General features: G+C 48.4%; 1 protein-coding gene across 4 annotated transcripts in view; it reads right to left on the reverse strand.

Annotated features, from left to right (window-relative positions):
- COL5A1 (collagen type V alpha 1 chain) overlaps positions 1 to 14,808 on the reverse strand; it is a 168,518-nt gene that overhangs the window by 12,699 nt on the left and 141,011 nt on the right. For all 4 annotated transcript variants that reach the window (XM_038165150.2, XM_038165149.2, XM_072025329.1 and 1 more), the window contains exons 38-60: positions 13,457 to 13,510; positions 12,039 to 12,146; positions 11,758 to 11,847; positions 11,612 to 11,665; positions 10,883 to 10,990; positions 9,494 to 9,601; positions 8,925 to 8,978; positions 8,096 to 8,149; positions 7,782 to 7,889; positions 7,629 to 7,682; positions 7,438 to 7,545; positions 6,628 to 6,681; positions 6,155 to 6,262; positions 5,013 to 5,066; positions 4,619 to 4,672; positions 4,120 to 4,173; positions 3,645 to 3,698; positions 2,805 to 2,912; positions 2,307 to 2,360; positions 2,155 to 2,208; positions 1,684 to 1,791; positions 1,135 to 1,188; positions 669 to 704 (exon numbers count right to left, since the gene is read on the reverse strand). In XM_038165150.2, the coding sequence (XP_038021078.1) occupies positions 669 to 704; positions 1,135 to 1,188; positions 1,684 to 1,791; positions 2,155 to 2,208; positions 2,307 to 2,360; positions 2,805 to 2,912; positions 3,645 to 3,698; positions 4,120 to 4,173; positions 4,619 to 4,672; positions 5,013 to 5,066; positions 6,155 to 6,262; positions 6,628 to 6,681; positions 7,438 to 7,545; positions 7,629 to 7,682; positions 7,782 to 7,889; positions 8,096 to 8,149; positions 8,925 to 8,978; positions 9,494 to 9,601; positions 10,883 to 10,990; positions 11,612 to 11,665; positions 11,758 to 11,847; positions 12,039 to 12,146; positions 13,457 to 13,510 (1,692 nt within the window). The remainder of the gene's footprint in view (positions 1 to 668; positions 705 to 1,134; positions 1,189 to 1,683; positions 1,792 to 2,154; positions 2,209 to 2,306; positions 2,361 to 2,804; positions 2,913 to 3,644; positions 3,699 to 4,119; positions 4,174 to 4,618; positions 4,673 to 5,012; positions 5,067 to 6,154; positions 6,263 to 6,627; positions 6,682 to 7,437; positions 7,546 to 7,628; positions 7,683 to 7,781; positions 7,890 to 8,095; positions 8,150 to 8,924; positions 8,979 to 9,493; positions 9,602 to 10,882; positions 10,991 to 11,611; positions 11,666 to 11,757; positions 11,848 to 12,038; positions 12,147 to 13,456; positions 13,511 to 14,808) is intronic.

Raw genomic sequence — 14,808 nt, forward strand, 5'->3', positions numbered from 1 at the left:
AACTATCTTCCTATCCCTTTAGGGACACAAAGAGAGTCTCCTACCCCCTTGCTCCCCAATAAAATGTTTATTTTGTTTACTCTCTGATGCTTGGTAAGAGAAAATGTCTGTCAAATGCTTGGTATTAAGCAGTCAAATTTTGCTCAAGCTTCTGCAGAAAAGGAAGGATATTTCAATGTATGAAAACTCCAAATCAATTCAACAGGTTTATAAATCAAATAAAATCTTAAAAGTGATAAAATATTTAATTCTGCATGGAAAAAAAGACTTTAGGAAGTTGCACAGGAGGAATTTTTAGCTGCCTGAATAGATGATTTGTAGTACGAAGCCTGCTTTAGTGATGCATTTCTCACCTTCGCTTTTCAGCTTGCTACCTCCCGCTTCTATTTTTAATATCCTCTGCTTTACAATAGCAGGTTTTCTCCCAAGGACTATGCACTGGATTCCTCCTTATGATCTTTTCTACACTGATGTTCAATGAAGTACAATGCGTGGAACAGAAACCTTCCCCAATTATAACTTCTGGGCTTGGACAGCCTGAAAAGGCTGCGTTTGCTACAGTCATCTTTGGCTAATTGCCTTAATGCTACTGATGGGGAGGTGTCGCAGCAGGTTATGCACTTAATAAGAGATCCTCGGCCTCTTCATTTAACAAAGTCTATACTCACTGATGATCCTTTAGCACCTTTGGGACCAGGTGGACCCTGTGTAGAGAAGAATGAAGAAGGGAGTTAGTTTCTTTGTCAGCAGAGAAGTCAGCCTCTCCTTACAGACACAGTACTGTTACACAAGGTTCTGCAATTTTAACATTCACTTCCCTTTTTGTGTCTACTTTTCACATCCATTTGAGCTGGATGCTATTTTTATTTGCAAACAGACAAAAACCATTTGTGATGGACCAGCCTGCATCCCTCCCACAGGTCCATGCATGCCCTCTGACTTCCACCCACTGGGTACTCCTGTAACTCATTCAGGTGTTGTTAATGGGCTCAGCTGGGCAATCCTAATTCCCCACAGCATCCTCAAACAAGGTCAGGCCAGATGGGCCAAACTGGGTTATCTGGGAGCAACAAGGTGACCCCAGAAGGGCTGCAGAGCTCCCCAGGAATTCAAAGATAATTACTTGTCACATACCGGTAATCCTGGTGGCCCTGGGGGTCCAATTGGTCCAGAAGGACCTGTGATACCCTGAAAAATAAAAGCAGAACAACACTGATTTGCATGCAGTGATGCTGGCCTATTGCTATGCAATTAACATCTGCTCACAGTTGACCACCTGATTTTGGAGGACATTCACACTTGAAAAATCAATTAATATTATTATTATTTTTTAAGTGTGTGCATCCAGAGAAGGTTATGAGTGGGAAATCTCATTTAGGCACACAGTTCTAAAAATCAGTCCTCCTGATGCATATTTAATGTTACCATCCCTCCAAGCCTATTCAACTCTTTTCATACAAGCCCTGAGAAACTGCTTTCCACTAAAATGGGTCATTCTGGAGCACCTCTACATTTCACATGTAGAATAAACCACATTAATATAGAAAACAGCAAATATTCCTCAAAATTTAGCAAGACTCCCTTGCTGAGCTTGAGCATCTCTCCTATACCGCACTTGCTCAAAGGCAGCAACCCCTCCCCAGCTCAAAAACGTGTTTAATGAAGGTCTTATGGGACGTTTACCTGCTCTCCTTTGGGTCCTGCTGAGCCCTGGGGGCCTGGGAGACCTCTGTCGCCCTTTTCTCCCTGCTCACCCGGTGGCCCAATAAGACCAATTAAACCTGGATGACCCTAGGGGAAAATAGCAGATGTTAATTACGATCTCTCTCCGGAGGTAACCGAACGCCAAAGCTACTCATCAAAGACATCTCCAGGTACACAAACAAATATCTAAGCAAAGTGACAGGAGTTTGCAGGTACCCCTGACACCTGGAAGCGGCAGAGCAGTGAAAGCACGAGCTTTTTGCAATGGGAAATGCTACAAATGCAGAAACAGAACTGCTGCACCCAAGTGCCTGCTCACTTTGTATGGGACATGTACTTCATGTACTTCTGTGGGAAGGAGACTCCTGCCCTAAAGCAGCCGGGTGTTTGCACCGCCCGGTGCCCCACAACCAGACACGGACATCAGCGAGGTCATGCACTGACTCTTACCTTTTCACCTTTAGGGCCAGAGTCTCCTTTAAGGCCAGGCAAACCAGGTGGGCCCTTTGGGAGACAGGAGGGAAAACAAAGGGGAGAATGAGATTATGGAAAACACGCTCTCCCATTTCAAAACCTCATCAGATGCGATGGTCTGGACGTACCATTGGGCCTGGAGGACCGTCTGGGCCAGGTGATCCGGGGAGACCTTGTTCACCCTGTAAAACATCACAAATCCCTCAAAGCCATCGTTCATGACAGCAGTGCTCCCAGCTGGGGTTACTCAGATTAATCATAAATCCTCATCCTGCCACTGTGCCAGGGAACATTTGCCCTGTTTTCTTAAAGATGGTAAGGACAAATGTGTTTATACCCCCCTCGTGCTCCAATCTCCACTGGAAAAGGGACTTCCAAGCTCTAGGAAATGTTGCCCCGGAGCAGACCCAGCACTCAGATAAAAGATACTGGGAGCTGGTATCCATCATCACGTTATTTCCACTGAGTGTGTTTTGCCTGCTGTCAGGCACTGCAGCACAGAAACTCTCTGCCCACTTGCAGACAGCGCGTTACACTGAGAAGAAGCTGCCTTCCACAGCAGATGCCCCTAAAACACACACTGAGCAGAAATGTTCTCAGACTCTGCTCCTTTGGGGAATACTCACGACTGGACCAGGAATTCCTCGAAGACCATCAGGGCCGGGTTTCCCTGGAGCACCCTGGGGACCGATTGGGCCTGTCTTCCCAGGAGGTCCTTCCAAACCAGCTTCACCCTGTGTGCAAAGACAGCACGGTTTAATTTGCATCGGGCCATCAAGTGATCTTCTCAGAGATGCAGCAGCGGCTGGCAGGATGTCACCAAGCGAACGCAATTCCCTGCATAGCATGTAAAATTTTCCATTCGCTGATTTTCCTGCTGCTTCCCTATCCCTGATGTGCTGGGGACAAGTCTCCAAACAGCTTCACTTTTCAGCCTTGCCTATTTCTGCTGATTTACAGCAGGAACGGTTCTTTGCTGCGAGCCCTCCAGAGCGTGAAGCTTCCTTTGGTTCGGTCCTGAGAGATGTGCTAGCAGAGCACATCCTCCTCCACCAGCGTTCCTGTGCCTGCCACAACAATTAGATCTGTAATTTGCAATCCCACTTGCCGTTTCCCCACCACCCCTAATGAAACTGCCACGGTCCAATAATGCTGTGTTTGCCCTGGGATATGATGCACGGCTCTGCAGGCCGTATTATTCACAACACATTAAATTGCCAAATATGGCACTTTGTCATTTCGAAGCAAGAAAAATATTCCCATGACCTTACCAAGCTCTAATCATCCCCACGGAGTTTGTTCAAAGATGAAACATACACTTTAATTTGAGGCCAACGGCCCCAGATTCAGGCTATTTTGTTGTAGCACAGCAAAATCAAATGACTGTCTTTCAATAACAATGTCAGAGGGTGAGTGCTCTGGCACATGAAGGATATGGTAGAAGACAAATCCCATTCAGCTCTCACCTTGGCTCCTTTCTCTCCTTGCCTTCCTTCGGGACCAGCTGGACCAGGAGGGCCCTAGAGAAAGCACAAAATAGATGCAAAACACAGTTAGATCACCCTGATCTGTAACAGCATAGTGGAATTACCAAAACAGTGCTTCAGTCCCAGAGAAGAAGACAACATGGAGACAAATATCTGTGAAAAGCTGTATAAATTAGCTTCTTGATAAAAAAAAAAATCTCATCTCTACGAGTAGAGAGAAAGTAAACGAGCACCTTAAATTTATATTTTCTTTTGGGTGTTGGAATCTTTGAAAAAACAATGAAATTTAGTTGACAACTTCCCATTGATTTCCAATGGCTGTGGATGGCATGTCAATTTTTTTTTTTTTTATACATGCTACTGCCTGGCATTTACTTTAGACGGAGTCATAAAATCGGTTAAAAAAAATCAACACGACTACATTCAGAAAAATATTTTTAAACAATCATCTTACCCTTTTTCCTGGGGGTCCAGAGGGTCCTGGCTCTCCCGTGGGACCTGGGGAACCCTAGATGGAGAGTGGAGGAGAAGCCATGACTGCACCACGAGACATGGGAAGAAGGAGCAAGCGTGCAAAACTCCAGCTGAGATTCGGAGTTTGTGCTAAGTCGGGGTGTGGGCGGCCAGTACAACTCCCAGCACTTCCTTGGGGTGCAGGTGGTATCTTGTTTTATCCCTTCCCACCATGTAATACCATAAGGCATGGCGAGCTTAAAACGAAAGGCTAGATTTTGTTTTTTCGTTAGCTAAAGTTTTGCTTTTTAGATGTATTGCTAAGCAGCCTGGATGGATGGCAGTGGCCAGGCTGACACAGACAGGAAGGGATGGGACGGGGCAGGCGGCTGGGGAAGCTGTTGGGAATTTGTTGCTGTACATCTTTCTGTGCTAAAGCCCTTGGACCTGCACAGAGACACTAGGGACTGAACACAGAGCCCTTCCATCCAGTTACTCACAGTCTGACCAGGTTCGCCATCATCACCTTTGTCACCAGGGGGACCATCTTGACCCTAAAATGGAAGAAGGAAGCAAGCAGGAATATTTAGGGTACAAATGGAGCTAAATAAAACGTCAGACCCAACAGGTGTGGTTCAGCGTGTCCTTATGTCACCAGGAACCATCCCTTCCCATCTCTCGCTGGGAATGCCAGCACCAGCAAACCTCCCACATCAAATACTGTGGACAGGAACTGCTACCACCCCAAAGGCTGCGGGGTGGGCAGAAGAACAGTCTTATGGTGGGACTTCCCACCCTTTCCCCAAGTAAAGACCAGAGGAGCTGCTGGTGAATGAACAGCACACAGTCATATTTCACAAAACCTAAATATCCCTCTATGGGACAAACACTTACGGCTGGACCAGGTTCTCCGGGAGGACCGGGGTCACCAGGGAAACCAACTGGACCCTGCGAAGGGAGAAGAGGGAGATCCCCAGGTAAGAGGTTGCACCTGGAGAGCTGCAGAGCACTGTACCTGTCACCCCACTGGCAACATGGGGAGATGCCCTGTGGAGCAAAATCCCAATTCCCTACCCTCAAACCCAGTCCCAGTTCACATCCCAGTTTTGTGTCTTCAGTAATTTCATCCTGTTACAGTTCTCTGCAGCTCTGCAGCCAGGCTATACAAAGCTCCAGTACCTACACAGGGAATTTCATCTAGTTTTTCACAAATAGAGTAGACAAGTGACAGTGAAATCCTCTCAGCTTTGGAGAATGTGCAGATTAGAAGGTTTTGCGTTTCTTTACTACACGATGTGTAACATTTTTCACCTGAAGATCCTCTCAAAGCATTTAATGACTAAAACAACTCCACCACTCTCCTCCATATAATGCCTATTGTGCACTTCAAATGATTCTGAGAACAGCGCTCAGACACTAAGTTTGAACCGATAATGCACTCTCCCCAAACCCCATCTGTTAAGAGAGATGACTAACTCCCCTGCCTCCTTTGCTGTTTCATGCCATCTTTGTTTATCGCATGATGAATTTCTTCAGCCAACAAGCATCAAAGGAGCAGGCAAGACAAATACTGTACCATTGTCATCTGGCATAAATCAGTCCAGCTCTGCTGGCTTCCATAGAGCTACAGCAATTAGCATCAGCAGGGATCTGACCCCAGAGGTACTGCTCCCAGATTCACATAAATCTCCTCTCTGCTATCTTGGAAGCTTTGCTCTGGTACAGAGGACCCTTGCAATGCACAAGCTCAGATGCAAAGTGATCCTATTGCAGGCCCTTTCCATAAGTGTGTTTCCTGACAGCCTGTAAAAAGGACTAATGATTCAAGTAACGCTGCAAGATATTGTACAGTTGGGTCTTTTCCTCATTAGCACCCTAAAGGAATGGATTAATAGCACATATTAATTAGAGGGGAAATTCTCTGGCTGGTAAACTATTTAGAATTTCCACAGTAATCTCTGGAAAACGTCTCTGCATGTGGAAATCTCCACAGGGCAAGACAAGGAAGCACTATTTTGACAGCAGGGGGTACTTACAGGGCTGCCTTTGGGCCCATCATCACCTGGTGGACCTTTGGGACCAGGTGGACCAGCAGCACCAGAGGGACCTGCTTCACCCTTTTCACCTCTTTCACCTTTAGGACCCTGTAAAGGAAAAAAGGATGTTTCTATTATCCAGCAAACCAACTTACCGATCCCTAATTATCCTTTAATCAATTCTGAGCAGAACTCTCTATTTGTATCTCCAAGCACAAGGACGTGATTTAACAGTCCCTTCCCACAAAGATTTGATGGTGTTCCTGTTGTTGTGGGCAGCATGCATCCACTGACTAAACACTCTCCTATAAATACCCCGTACCATGGCAATGCCTCTGCCTGACGCCCAAACCAAAAACCCAGCTGGTTCAGTCCCCATCCACATTCATCCCTCCCCAAAACCCCTTCCACCAGCTCCCTGGGGGTACCACGGACAAAAATCTTCTCTCCACCACATCCCATAACATACTCACCGGCAGGCCAACCTCCCCGGGAAGACCAGGCTCACCAGATTCACCAGGTTCACCCTGCAGGGGAGAAAAGAGGATGCCTACAGTTGTATTTCTGCAGGGTGCTGAGCTTTCTGCTGACGTGCTGAACCCCTCGGGCCTGCTGAGAGCTGCGAGCCCCAGCAAGGCACAGGGTGAGTGCCTGTGCTAGGGAGCCCTCACTATTTTCTGTTCAGGCACATTTCCATTTTTTGGCTTATAACAACAAAAATACACGACATATATCTCTCTCAATAGATCTGTTTACTTAATTGAGGAGAAATCACTAGTATAAGTACCTCAAGGACAGCATTAAACATGCTTCAGGTTGGGAGGAGCTGCCTCTTTTCAAATGGCACCTATTTATAGACCAGGTGGATGAACAAAATGCCCACAGCCATGAATTTACCCCATCACCACCCCACTCACCTGGCCTAATCCTCACCTTATCACCTGAAAATACAGCTCAGGCTCCAAAACAAATTCTCTAATGAGCCCACCACAACTGTGGGAATTGGCACAGGCTGCAGAGCCACTCATCCACCTGAGCCCTCTTGAGGTCTCATTTCACATGAGCACATCAAGGACGATGCTCACATAATGGGAGCATTCAGCATCCAAGCCAGACCAGTAAGCAGACCTGGCTTATCTTCCTCAACAGGCTTTTTCATTTCCCTTTTCCATTTTAAATGATCACCCTGATAACTTAACACAGAAGACCTCCTTATTAGCAAAGCCCCCAGACAAGTAGCAAACTTCTTGCAGGCTTCAGTTGGGTTTGGGCGGATGCTTTACCTTCTCTCCTACTGCACCAGGATTTCCAATTCCCCCGGGAGAACCCTGGGGGCCGTCTGCTCCTGGTGGTCCAGATGGACCTCTGGGCCCAGGTGGGCCTGGCGGGCCCTGGGGAAAGGGGAGACAAACCTCAGACATTTTCTTGGAGAAACACTTACGTCAGTGATGAAAATAGGAGAAAAGCATCTTACCATTTGCCCAACATCACCTGTTTCTCCCTTCTCACCGGGTGGTCCAGGCAGGCCCTGAGGAGATGTAGGAAGGGATAATTTTTAGCCATGAACATCTCTGGTGGAGCCCCCAGCCTTCATCACCCCCAGCACTCCCTTGATGCTACAAATTACCTGCAGGCCCACAGGGCCAGGGGGACCAGGGAAACCTCGAGGTCCTTCATCACCTTTCTGACCAAAGAGGCCTTGCTGCCCTCTGGGACCTGGCTCTCCGTCAGCTCCCTATGAGGAAAAAGTCTAACGTGGCTTAGCACGGGCACGAGGTGGGTGCACAGCCCCGTCCCCAGCACCTCCCGCTGCAGCCAGCAATGCTCATCCCCATGCACTGGGTATGAGCAGTGCAAGGCAGAAATTGCAACTCTTTACAGAGCTTCCCAAAATATTTTTTTTTTATGGTAAGAAGCAGGATTCCTGCTGACAATACTCACAGCTGGGCCTGGCTGACCAATTGGACCCTGGGGGCCAGTAGGACCTGGTGGACCCTGTCGTAAAACAGAAGTGCAATGTCACATTTAGGAGCAGGAGGTGAAAAATCTCACCTGTAAAATAAGCACAGCATGCATTAAACCAGCATAAATCTCTGAAAGAGGGCAGTGGGTGGACAGGGTCCCTGGTGCACCAATGCTGGTGCAGCAGCGCTGCGCCCAAGGACGTGCTTAAACTCATTTTGCAAAACACTTTCTGGGGGCGGTGGAAGCTGGAAATCTTTCTGGAGAGAAGGAAGCCATCTGTGGTTTCTGTGTAGCATAACATGTCTGACAGATCACCATTAACCTCCAGCATCCCCTCCTGGGGGGTGCAGCTACCTGCCTCCATGGCCGAGAAGCCAAAACCAGTGCAATCCAACTTCTTCCTTCGGTACATTTACAGGGGAATTTGGTTTTAGCCATCAGTCACGCATCTTTGCTCCAGCAAAGCAATATCACACCACTCAGTCCTCTCTAGATACATACGTGCAATTTATTTTCCATCCCTCAGCCTCTGAGCACACAAAGGATGCTTCAGTGTGCTATAAGCAACCAGAAAAGTAACCGCAGCCAAACACCCAGCTCTAACAGCAAGGGCTGAAGAGAAAAACACTTCAAGCACTCATTCTTTTTTTTTGTACACCATGTGGGTATTTGATGAAGCAAAGGAGAAGAGGAAGGAGTGACAGGAAGAAGTTAAAACGGTACCGTTTTCTGTTTCCAGCAAGCCACACAACACCACCACACGTTCCTCCAAAGAGCAGCTGCTGGCGATGCCCGGCGCACTCACCTGCTCCCCTTTGTCGCCCTTGCTGCCTTTCTGGCCAGGCTCCCCGATCTCGCCCTGCCAGGAGCAAAGGGGCACAGTTAGCTTCCGTGTCCTCACCCAAAAGATGCTGATTCCCACAGAACCCCCTAAAAATGCTGAAAAGGGCCAGTGATTTGGCTGTAACCAAACCCTTCTGTATCATTAAACTTTCCCAAGCCACCGCACGATGCAGGACCCAACATCCTGCAGGCCTCGTTAGCGGTGATGAGCGATACACCCCAGCTAACGTTTTCGAAGAATCCTCCAGTCCTAGAGGGGCTTAATGAGAGAGTGGGAAAGGTAATTAATTTGGAAAGGCCAAGCGCCTGAGGGCAGGCCACCTGCTACAGGCTCGGGGAAGGCTAACTGGATTTCAGCAAGTGGTTTGGCTGACAAATTTGGCCTGATTCTCTCCCAGACCTGACTCTGCTCGAATTGCAGGACTGCGAGCACAACAAAACATCCCTGTTTTAGCACACAGCACGGTGGCACTGGGGCAGGCGCCCCCACTCCCTCCCAGTGACCCCATACAGCAGGAGGACTTCTCCCACCTTGTCTCCGTCCTCGCCAGGGGGCCCGACAGGACCTGCTGGGCCCGGCAGTCCCACTGGGCCCTGGATGCCGTCCCGACCCGCTGGGCCTTGAGGACCCTTCTCGCCCTGGAAGCAAAAAGAGCAGACAGGTCAGGCAGAGCTCACCTCCACCCTCCAACCGACCCATTGCAGTCCATTAACATTTTATCCAGCTGAAAACGACCCCAACTGCACGGACACGTAGAGCAAGACATGTTTCCAGATGATATTTCCTAGATCTCAATCTCTCTCTCTCTGTGCTCGCTCTCTGAACAAGACAAAAATTCTATCTCCAGAGATAAAGAACAAACAAACCTAAACGGCGAATACCCAGATCACAGCTGCAATTTCGCTGCTGTAGCAATACAATTAGATTTAATCTGAACCCTCTGCCATCTCTCTCTGAATGACAAACAAGTCTCCAACTAATTTTTATTCCCACAGACCAGTTCTTACTGATGCTGGTCCTGACTGCCCCAGCTCCATCCCTGGCTAATCCCTAAATAATGGCCCTGAGCTCTCTCCTGAGCCTCTGGACAAAAGAAAATACATGAAGCAAATAAAGCAATCTCTACTGGCCTCCTGCTTAAACATCTTCTTGTATTCCTCAAGCCTGGAGCCTTTACTCAAATTTGTTTGTTTATAGGAACTGAACAGTGGATATTTTTCAGTTTCCTTGTACATAATTTAATTGCATCTGAATCCTGGATGCTCTCTTCTGAATAATTAGATGCCACATAAATTGCCTATTCATCTGTCCAATAACACATCATATAGATACTTGGCAGGACAGATGTTCATAAAGCTGATTCACCAAGAAATTCTTGCCTCTGGACTAGCTGTTGGAGTTCCAAACAAGCCAGCAAATGTGGAATACACTGCCTGATAAACGCTTCTGATAACAACAATCAATCAGTGCAAGTATCCTCGTGCAGTCTGAAATCCCTGATGACAGCATTTGCTCATTTTGCTGGATCTGAGGCTGAGCCTGGGCATGAACCAAAGCAACCCAGACGTCAGAGATGGATCCAGCAACGCTCCTGGGGCACGGATTCAAGGCACATCCTTCCCCCTTAGGAATGCCACGGCACTGGGCTCCTCAGGGACAAGCAGAGGCATCCTGCCCACTCCATGCTGCCTGCAGGTGACATCTCACGTGTGAGCCGAGGGACTGAAAGATGTGAGAGTGTGCACGGCTGCTCTCAGCATCTTTGCGCGGGCTCCAGCAGATGACTGGCATGCTCACACCACAGGAGCACACAGCATTTGTTTCTTGTTTCCTTTTTTACATCCAGTCCGGGGACTGTCTCCATGCTCAGCTCTAGTTCTACGTGACCCACAGCTGTTAATTGGTGTACTGGTACTTACTGGGGCTCCCTTTTCCCCTGCAGGTCCCGGAGGTCCCTGGGGGCCAGGTCGCCCTGGCAAGCCGATGGGGCCGGCTGAGCCCGCGGGGCCTCGCTCGCCAGGAGAGCCCTGTTTGGAGAAGGAAGGAGCAAGTATTACTGGGTTATCGAGCATTATCTATATGCAGAAAGAAAGAAATGCAGCAGTAGGACGCTGCAAATGCATGAACTTAGTAAGTGAGCATGTCTGAAGGGGGTGAGTTCCATGCGGTGGCTTGGCACCATCAGCCCAAGGGGTTCTGCAGATCTTAATTAAAATCCTTGAAACTGCTGAGTTCTCCCCTGGCTGGTGCAGCGAGCTCAGTTCCTGGGGGCACATAATCAGCTTGGAACATGCGTGTGACCACTTCATGGTTAACACAGCCAGGAGAGTTCGATGATGAGTATTTTCTTCCAGAAGGGCTGCACGTCTCAAGTGGGAACAACTTTCAGAAGAAAAGCTGGTGACTTAAAAGCAAAATTCTGGATGTCCTGGATCATCCCAGTTCCCCCAGCTTGTCACGTATGTTCATAGCTAACCCCATAAAATAACTGAGCTATTACATGTGTGTCTTGTAAAATAAAGCAATATCCAGAAAGCCATTAGTTAGCACAGTAACGGAGGAGGCACTGCGCTGTGACTAACCCTCTGTTTTGGCTTGCCAAGCTTGTAAAAGTGTTAGGTGGTGCCTGGGAGGGCAACGATACTCACTGCTGGACCGGGGGGGCCTGGGGGACCTTCGTTGCCTTTCAGTCCTGGAGCACCCTGGAGGGAAGAAGATGGGAAAATGGAGTCATCTGGGGAGCTGTGTGCCATGCTGCTGGGGTGTCCTTCCCGCTGGAAGGACAGAGACTTACGATGGGGCCGGGGAGACCTCGCTCTCCAGGGAAGCCTCGCAAGCCTGGGGGTCCATCCTTCCCGGGGAGGCCGGCGGGACCAGGGTCCCCCTGTAACAACAAGGACAAAGAGCTAAGGAGCTGCAGATGCCATGGGGGCACAGCTCCTCTCCCTGTGCCAGAGCCTTGACGAAGCCCTGTGAAACGTCATTTCTTTACTGGATCATCCCTCTCCACCTCTGCTAGAGGGGCAGCTGTCCAGCAGTGCAAGGAGGGGAAGCCAGCAGGCTGCTCATCCTTACCTTAGTCCCTTCCTTTCCAGTGAGGCCAGGGAGACCTTGTTCACCCGGGGGACCTGGAGGACCTGGGTGTCCCCGCTCACCCATGGGACCCGTCTCACCAGTCGGACCCTGAGGACAGAGAGCAGGGAGAAGGCGGTGGGTGTCACCAGAGCAAATAGAGGAGGAAGGGCATCAGTTTGCTCCTTTAGGCTGCTACAGGATGGAAGATGCTTCTTCCCTCATCCGTCTCCCGCAGTGTCACCAGGAATCCCCACAGAGATGCCTCCTTTGGCACCTAAAGGATCTCTGGTGCGGAAGAGGACAAAACTGCACTGAACAGACAGGAGGTATTGGAATGAAAGCGTTCACATAAATGAGATCATCACTCAAATTATTACGCTTAGTTGTCTTTTTAACTGAAAAATTCCTAAGTATTCTACAATCATGCTGATTTGCCCTAATATGGGGAATAAATAATGGATGAGGCTTGTACTACACGGCGGTTGCTGCCTGCCGCTGTGCCGTACACGGGCACTGATGGTGACGAGTGTGCCACGAGGCCCGGACCAGAAGGTTCCCCAACGGCCCGTTTTGGACAACCCTGCACGTCGGGGTCCGTTGGGACCGTGGTTGTGATTCGTGTCACGCTGCAGGGTGCCACTTAGCCTAAGCAGAAGGAGAACGCCGCGATCGCTCGGCAGCCACACATCAGACTAACTACACGCTACCGAGCCAAAGGAAATTGCCACGGAACCTAATTTGCACTTGAGAAGACAGACACAGTCGGGGAATTGCCCCTAATCATGGAACTTACAAATCAGAGAATTTACACTATCATTAAAGAGGACAAATTAATTGCTTTGTAATTAAAGAGCAACCTCCCTGGCAATTCAGGAAAGAAGACAACCAAACCCCAGTCCTTCTCAGCCTAGGACTCCACCTACACAACCAATGCACGAGCCCTGCATGCTTGTACTTAAGGGGTACAAATTCTGGTCGCGTAGTTATTATTTCCAGATTGCACTGAGTTCATTGCAACTGAAATAAAATTAAAAAAAAAAAAAAAAAAGGCACAATTCCGACAGAATCTGGCAGCACTTCATGTTAAACAGGGATGCATTTCTTCCTAACGAAATGTCACACCACTCTTGCATCATGCTCCTACTGCTCCGATTGCCCGGTAGGTTGCACAGCCCTTCTGAATCACGTCGAACTCTTTGGTCCTTCTGTCAGGCTGCACACAGCTGGTCTGTGTCTCCCATCCTGCATCCGTTTTACACCAGAGCAGCTCTGTTAAGTTCTCAGGAGCTACCTCATCTCCAGCAGGGCTCACACACCTTGTCTAAGCACCATCCTGTTCTCTCCTACCCTACCTGCATGCTGTACCCAGGAAAATGAGCCACAAGGGGCTGATGCAAGCACCAATATTTGTTCCTTACCTGAGGGCCTACAACGCCAGGGGGGCCAGGAGGGCCGGTCTTGCCTTGGAAACCCTGTTAGAAAAAGGGAGAAGACAAAAAGGTGACGATTCTGCCATGGAGTGCTCCCGTGAGGCTCACGGCCAGCTGCTGCCTGCTCCTCCCCGGCGGAGCTGCTGACCGTGAGCGATGGGCACCCGAAGGCAGAAGGAAGGAGAAATCAAACAGAAGGTGTGAAATGTCTATCTGTACATTCATGGGAGCAAGAGAATGGTAGAAAAAGGAACTATCAAAGCCTTTCAGCTCCAGTGGAGGGTTCTGGGTGCTGCCTTAGGGATGAGTGGGTGTTTTGGTGGATGGCCATCAGATCGTCAGCTCAGCTCTGCTGGTTTGGTGAAGCTACTGTGGTTTGGCTGAAGGACTGGCCATATAAAAAAATAATAATAATTGCTAAACTCATAAAACCTACAGAGGAAATGGCTATTAATGGCTATTGCTCTTAATGCTGAGCAATTCTTCATCACCATTTCCCTTCTCCTGCTCCCAGTTCCAGAGCAGTTCCCAGTTTGAGCTTCACTCCTAGGGAGCTCTGAGGCTGGGTGACCACAGGCAGCGCCAGTCCCCAGCCCTGCAGAGTTTTATTTCCTTCCTCAACGTCTGCTGAAAGAAATCACAGACGTGTTTCTCTCTGGATGGTCAAATGATGAGTAACGAAGTCTCCACGACAGCTACTTATAATGACATTTAAAGAGTGGCAATAATGAACTATCACCACTGCAATTGTTTAGTTCTCCTAAGCCACTCTTTAAAAAGCACATTAATTATCATTCTGACTGTAGCATGCTGACAAGCTTGAGAAATGTCAGTTAGGGCATACAGGCTATTTCTCACTGCCACAAAAGATGAGCAGATAAGTCCCAAGCCAATGGTACCATGTCATGCTAAGAAACTACTCAAAGCTACTCTGGCTGTCTGCAGATCACAGAAAATATCATGTCATTGATGAGGAAATGGCAAGCCATCATTAGGAAAAGAATGTACAATTTAAGCTCTTATCTTAGAAAAATACTTCAAGTGCCTCCATGCGGGACTTTTCTTTTTAATCTGAAGAAAGGAGTTTCCTTTTATCCTGTCTGAACCATGGGCACAGAGCTTTTAGTTTTTTTTTTTCTCGTCTTTTACAGATTCCATCTTAATAAATCTAATACGGCCAAATATTTTGGCGTCTTCAGCATGACTGTTTGCTCCTAAATGAAAAGCAAAATAAAGGGAGCTATTTGACACACAGACTTGATTCAGTCTTCTGGTGTTAGGTTTTCTTGCATGAAGGTACAGGGTGTGCTAACAAGCTTACCGATGTGGAAAACACATTT

This window comes from Anas platyrhynchos, chromosome 18 (genome assembly GCF_047663525.1).
Source record: "Anas platyrhynchos isolate ZD024472 breed Pekin duck chromosome 18, IASCAAS_PekinDuck_T2T, whole genome shotgun sequence".
Classification (NCBI taxonomy): Eukaryota; Metazoa; Chordata; class Aves; order Anseriformes; family Anatidae; genus Anas; species Anas platyrhynchos.